Source organism: Corvus moneduloides, chromosome 9 (genome assembly GCF_009650955.1).
Source record: "Corvus moneduloides isolate bCorMon1 chromosome 9, bCorMon1.pri, whole genome shotgun sequence".
In the NCBI taxonomy this organism is placed as follows: domain Eukaryota; kingdom Metazoa; phylum Chordata; class Aves; order Passeriformes; family Corvidae; genus Corvus; species Corvus moneduloides.
The window spans coordinates 10,932,584-10,939,206 of NC_045484.1; the positions used below are offsets into that span (position 1 = coordinate 10,932,584).

The 6,623-nt window shown below is 46.6% G+C and overlaps 1 protein-coding gene across 1 annotated transcript; it reads right to left on the bottom strand.

The window, feature by feature from the left end:
* Window positions 1–1,149: 1,149 nt before the first annotated feature.
* ZNF281 (zinc finger protein 281) lies at window positions 1,150–6,062 on the bottom strand. Its single transcript, XM_032118342.1, has one exon. The coding sequence runs from the start codon at window positions 5,973–5,975 to the stop codon at window positions 3,342–3,344; it is 2,634 nt and encodes an 877-aa protein (XP_031974233.1). The 5' UTR covers window positions 5,976–6,062; the 3' UTR covers window positions 1,150–3,341.
* Window positions 6,063–6,623: the final 561 nt, after the last annotated feature.

Here is a 6,623-nt window from a genome sequence, read left to right on the forward strand (position 1 = left end):
CAAGGCACCATAATGCACTTGGTTCCAGGGCAATAATGTTACGTGAGCAACTCTAAGAGGAAGTGTAAGTTTCTGCACAATTTTCTATCATAATCTCTATCCATCCTTCTTTACATTCCTGTTAGTGGTAGGAACCAGGTTATCATTCCCCTCCCATAATTCCTTTAAAAACAGTAACAAACTAAACCTTGAAATAAAGTGGAAAATAATTCCGGAGCCATTTTGCTTTCCCTTTTCCTTCTCTCACTGACATATCCCCAATTAAAGCTTTAGTTCATATGGGTTAACTACTACTTACTGTGTAGTTTTCTAATACGTACCAGGTAAAGCCACAGCCTGATTTCCATGCAATTTGAACATACCCCTGCCTTCATTAAAATAAAGTTTGAACTCCGTATTACAGTAGAAAAAATTTAGTTCTGCTCTATTCAGAAACATGCTTGAATGCTGAGCAAAGAACATATACAATTCCACCAGATTTTCCCATCATACTTTTAAATGATTCCTAGCAATGCTCTGAATATTGGACACTGAGCATATTTACTTTTGGTAAGGTTTTTGTGCTTGTTTTTCAACACGCCAAGGATTTTTCTCACCCATGCCATTGCCTTGATTCAAATTCACATGCAAAGTTGAAGAAAAATACAAACTAAGTAAATCCACAACCTGTCTTCAGATTACCTAAAATGCTTCTAAAGTATTTTGCTGTAGTACTATTTATACAGGACTTCCCTTATAATGCAGGAGTTAACAGGAGGGTGAGGGGGAAATTACAACCAAATAAAACCCCCAAAAAGCAGATAGAGGATTTTCTACAATCTTTACCTTGAATTAAATTCCTGTATTATATATTTGTCATTCTGAACTTCCAACAATTATGAAAAGTCTTTGAAGTTAACAATATGCAATTTAGATATTTTTAACTAAAACCACAGATTTGAAAAGATGAGGCTGTATAAACATTTTAACTTACGGAAATTTGATAAGTTTTGCCCCCTGGTTTCTAAAATAGCACATTTAGACTATTTGACTCAAAAGGAAACCAAAGAAAACAAACTGAAAGCATTCCAGTAAATTATATTATTCCTTCTCAAAATTTAATCTCCTAATGTTTCCTTAATAGGTTCTCAAAAGCATGACTGGATAATAGAAGTGATACCTTCATGATTTTGTGAATAATGGGTTTTATTAAGTTAAAGCAAACAGCCAGAACAATACATATGCAACTTCTACTACACACAATATAAAGAATGTAAATTATAACCTCTGTAAAACAAAAGAAAAGGTACTAAAAAAGCCAACACAGTGGTTACGGACTATTCCATCCCTGATAACAGGCTAGGTTCTGTGTTTAGAGAACAGTTGTCGTTTGCTTATTTAAACTGAATTACCATGAAATACAGAATCAAGTATAAATAAAAAGTTAATGGAGTTACACAGATTCTAGGAGAACAAATTCTAGATTAGTGAGGGCAAAAAAAAAGTTTACTAGCAAAAGAGATCACGAGTGGGCTCAGGTTTCTATTCATAGTGGTGAGGGACAACAGGAGAAATTACCCAGGATTTTTGTAACAATTCCTTTAATAATACACCACTTTCATAACAGAAGTGTTTTACACTTGCACAATGTTAATAACTTTATTATACATGGAAGCCTGTAATAGGCTGATTACACAATAAGACTGCAAACAACCACTGGTACCTTCCTGACAACAGAAAAGTACGTAAGACTGAAACATCACCAAGAGTACATAAAAAACCATCATCATTAACATCACCAAAATTACATTAAAAAACTAATCAAAAAATACATTTGCAAAAAGTGGTTTAGAGCAGTGCCACTGCGTTTCAGCAGCTTTGAATGGCCACCAGTATTTCTAGCAGGTTTCCATGGCTCCACAGGCATTCATCAGGATTCACATATAATAAATAATGTACCACAAAATATACATAAAGTAAGGCAATAATTCCAAAGAAAAGTTCTGTTGATATTAACAAGCCACTCAAGTTCTACTTTTGTAGTTGATGCCATCACCAGAATCCTTTGATGGAATTGCAGCCTTGGGCCCTAAAAGCCTGCCATGATGAACTGCTGCAAGCCCCTCTCTCTCTAAAGAGCTCCAGTGACACCACTGGGACACTGCTGGGCACAGGGGTTCGTGGTAGCTGATCCTGATGCAGGATAGGGGCCTTACTATGTACAATTGGGAGTAGATTATTTCTTATTGTACATGGAAACCTCGACAGAGTTCTAAAACAGGTGGGTATTCATTGTTCATCACCTGATGCCATAAGACATCAGAAAGCACATCATAAGATATGCACTTTGTGGAATGTAAATCTGTTTAAATGCTAACTGTTATATTGGGGTGAGAGAATGAGTAGGGGAAAAGGGAAAGAAAAGGGGACAGGGAATGGGGGGGGGAGGGCGGAGGGGGGAAGGGCAGGTAGATGACCAAGATCAAGTCCAGAGGAACCAGGAACACAATAAAATAGAGTGAACCCTTTACACTAAAAGGACAAGAGAGGTGATGGACTCTTTTGAACCATGTGTAACAAATAACGTATCCCAAAACCCTATCTGGATTAGGACTGTACTTTCAAGCTGGGGTTTTAATGGCATGAACCAGCTGCACAGGTTTTGCTCTCACAGTTTGTGTCAACAGAATCTCTTTACGGAATTACAGTCTTACACACAAGTTCTGGGGACATTACTGTTCAGATTAAAGCTACCGTGCACGGCTCATCGTACAGACCCGAGAATATTTGCTCCACCTGCCTGGAACGAGCGTCACCTGGAAGAACAGGAGTACTTTAAAAACAACAAGATTTAGGTAGCAAAATTCTTTCAGATCAGCTGACATAAGAGACAGCAATTTGAAATGTCAGAGATCCCTTCCTCGAAAAGCTGAGATATATTTGTCGTCATCTGTAAATTGGAAGTTCCAATACACTAGCAGTGCATAGAATTCCCATGCTTCATTACACTTTCCTGAGAGTAAAGCAATTAGAATAAACTTTAGTCCTAGGAACAAAGTTAATTTTTTGCATTTTAAATTCTTGCGCTACTCCCTGACAATCTACATAATGTAAATTTGATTGCTAAACATTGTCACTTGAACAAAAACACTATTTTAAAACTATTGATTTTTGATTAAAAACCATAATAAACAGAGCTAAAAAAATCACACTAACAAAATAAACTAAATATGAAAAGTTGCATTGAAAGGGCATGTTACATTATTCTTAAAAGAACCGTGTAGAAACATTCCAATGGCAGTGTTGTCAAAGTAAAACAAATTACATTAAGAAGACCCCACAGCCTGGTCACAGTCAGGACCTTACCTGTAACTCTGGCTAGTTGGGGTTTTTACTCGTGTACTACATGGCTCACTTACATCAGACATCATATTTGTATACCCTGAGAAATCTGACACTGAAGTCCTTACTCTATGGTCCACTTCTCCATTAGAGTTAGTGATAAAAGTCATTGGCACCCTGCTGCCCGACTTGAACTGAGAACCAAACGCTTGTGCAAAGTTCTCGATCTGGTAGGTCGCTCTAGGCTCTATGTCCTTCTGAGGATCTATCTGGCTGGTTAACTCCTGAGATGGGATCTGAAAGCTCGTTGAGGATTCTAAGTTTTTCTGTTCCTTCTGGCCAGTCAGTTTCTGAGATGTTGACTGGTAGTTCGATGAAGTCTCTAAGTTTTTCTGTGGATCGATGAGATCATCCAGCTCTTGAGAAGGTGTCAACTGTTGATGCGAAGCCTCCAAAGCAGACAAATAAAAGCCTGGCTGAGAGCCAAGCAACATCCCAAATGGAGGTTTTGGCAATGCAGTTGGCAATACTGAGGTAACGGATTGGCTGAAGCCACACTCAAGTGGAGATGTAGTGTATATCTGTTTGTCTGGAAACAAAGAGTGGTTATGGAGAGTTGAAGACAAGCTAACAAACTGGAAACTGGGTCCAAAAGCAAAACCAGTGCTGTTGGTTGTTCTTTCAAAGGCTTGTTGGAGGTATTTTGAATATTCTTGCAACATGCTTGCCTTATCATTTGAAACTGTTTGAGAGTTAGGGCTCAAGTTTTCTTCCTGAACCATGTCTGAATGTTCTCCTGAGGTGTGCAAGTCCACACGCTGTTCAGTTATACTGAAAGGATCTTCTTTCTGGCCTTCTGATTTGTGAGAGTACTGGTCCAAAAGGCTCTGTAAGACTTCATCTGGAATACCAGACTTGTCATGGCAAGACTTTATTTCATTATTTAAAGATGCTGAATCAATAAGAGATAAAGGAGCTTCGTTATCCATAACGCTAACACCTGGAGACTGGATGACGGACTGCTGGGAAGTCATGTGTCCGACATTAAGTGAAAAGGCACTGTTACTGCTTGCAGTTTGTAAGTATCTTCTTTTCTTTGAAAACTGCATGGCATCATCGTAATTGCTACTTATTTGACCCGGTTTACCACCTGTACTTTGGAGAAGGCCAATAGTTTCTACACCGGTATTGGCTACTAGGCCTAGAGAGCCACTCTGTTTCCCAGACAGTGGTTTTTGTCCCAAAATATCTGGCAGTGGTGATACAAAATTTATGTAATTTTTGTCTGCCTGTTTTCTGCTCGTTTTTTTCAAGACCAATTTTGGCACCTTTTTCTGAAGTTCTTCTACGCCTGTGCCAATTAGACCACCACTGGAAGACACAATAGGAATATCAACTGCATAACTTGGTATGGCCACATTACTTGTAACTTGAGATTCAGCTATTTTGCTGCTACACTTGTTTCCTTTGTTTTCAGTGGATGTATTTTTTGTTTTACTTTTTCTCCTTGAGGAACTTGTATTTCCCTGAGACAATGCAGCCAAGCTACCCATGCTATTCGAAGATCCAGGCTCCATTCCAGCCCCTGCTTTACCTATGGCTTCACCACATGTTCTTCTGTGCTTTAACAGTCTATCAGTCCTTGAAAAATACTGCTGACAAGTGTCACATTTGTATGGCTTTTCTCCACTATGCGTCCTCTTGTGTCTTTCCATGTGGTACTTCTGGATGAACTTCATACTACACTGGTCACACCCAAAAGGCTTCTCCCTACTGTGGATCTTCTCATGTCTCTGCAGCAAGTACTTCTGGATGAAGCCCATGCTGCACTGGCTGCACTGGAAAGGCCTCTCCCCGGTGTGGATGAGCACGTGCCTGCGCAAGTGATAGGAGCTCCTGAAGGCAGCACTGCAGTGTTCGCAGACGTGAGGTTTCTGGCTGGGGGACGCGACAGCACCTTCCCCATCTCCCACCAGGGGGGGTTTGGATGAAGCACTTGGCTTCCGCTTGGCTTTGATTCCCTGAGTTTCTGGCTTTGGCCTCTTTGCCTTCTTGACCTGGGCGTCGTGCTTTGGCTCACCCGCGCTCCCTGGAGCGCCCTCGCCTCTGCCAGTCAGCAGCAGGTCTCGGTGGGGATGCTGGTGCAGGTGGTGAAGAAGGCTGAGGTCCTGGATCACGCTCTGGCCGGTTCCTTCGCTGCTGCCCAGGCCGGGGGGTCTCTCCTCCGCCGCTCCCCCGAAAAGCCCCCCATAGTGGTGATGGTGCTGCGGCTGCTGCTGCTCCTCCTCCTCCTGCTCGCTGGGTTTCTCTTGCTTGATGCTCACCAGGGACTGCAGAAAGCCCCAGGGGCTCCTCTGCGAGGAGGGCGCGGAGGGGAAAGCCCCTGCCGGCTCCTTCTTGAAAGTCATGTCCTGCGGGGGCGGAGGCGCCGGGGGCTCGCCCGCCGCCGTGGAGGAAGCGGCGGCGGCGGCCGGAGGTAACACGCACTGCGGGGGGTGCTGGGCCGCCGCGGGGGGCGCGGCCGCCCGGGCGAAGCTGGTGACCGGGGGCAGGCGGTGGTTGAACATCACCATGCCGGGGGGGAACGTTGGCTCCATGGCCGCCGCCCTCTTGCCGCCGCCGCCGCCGCCGAGGAAGCCGCTGCCGAGTTTCATCCCCCGGGAAGGCGGGCCGGAGAGGAGGCGCGGCCCAGAGGGGCTGCGGGACCCGCCGCCCGCCCGCCGGACCGCGCCGGCTCAGCGGGCGGCTCCCTCGGCGGCCCGGCAGCCGCCGCCCGGGCGCATCGCCGCCTCCCGCCCCGCGCCCGCGGCGGCCCCGGCCCGGCTGCACTTACGGCTCCCGCCGCCGCCGCCAGTTACAAATATCGCCGCGTCCGCTCCACAATGGAATTAGCAGCGCCCGCCCCGCCGCACATGCGCGCCGCGCGGCACGCTGGGAGTCTCGGCCGCACGGGCCGCGGGCGCGCAGGCGCGGCGCGGGGGGCGCGGGGTGGGCGCTGGCCGCTGGCGGCCGGGCCGGGCTGGGACGGGCCAGGCCGGGCGGCACCGCCGGGGCGCGCTCCGGGAGCCGCGGGATCCCTGCGGGCAGAGACGGGCACGGCCTCCGCCGCCGGCATAGCCCGGATAACGGGACCGGGCACCGCCGCCCGCCCGCGGCGGGACGGGCGCAGCCCGGGATCAGAGCGCAGGTGCTGCCCCGCGACGCGCGGCAGGGCCAGTCCCAGGCTGCGCGGAGCTCCGAACGCGGGCAGCAGCTGCGGGCTCTGCAGCGCTCGTGACCCGTGTGAAGAAGCGGCAGATGCA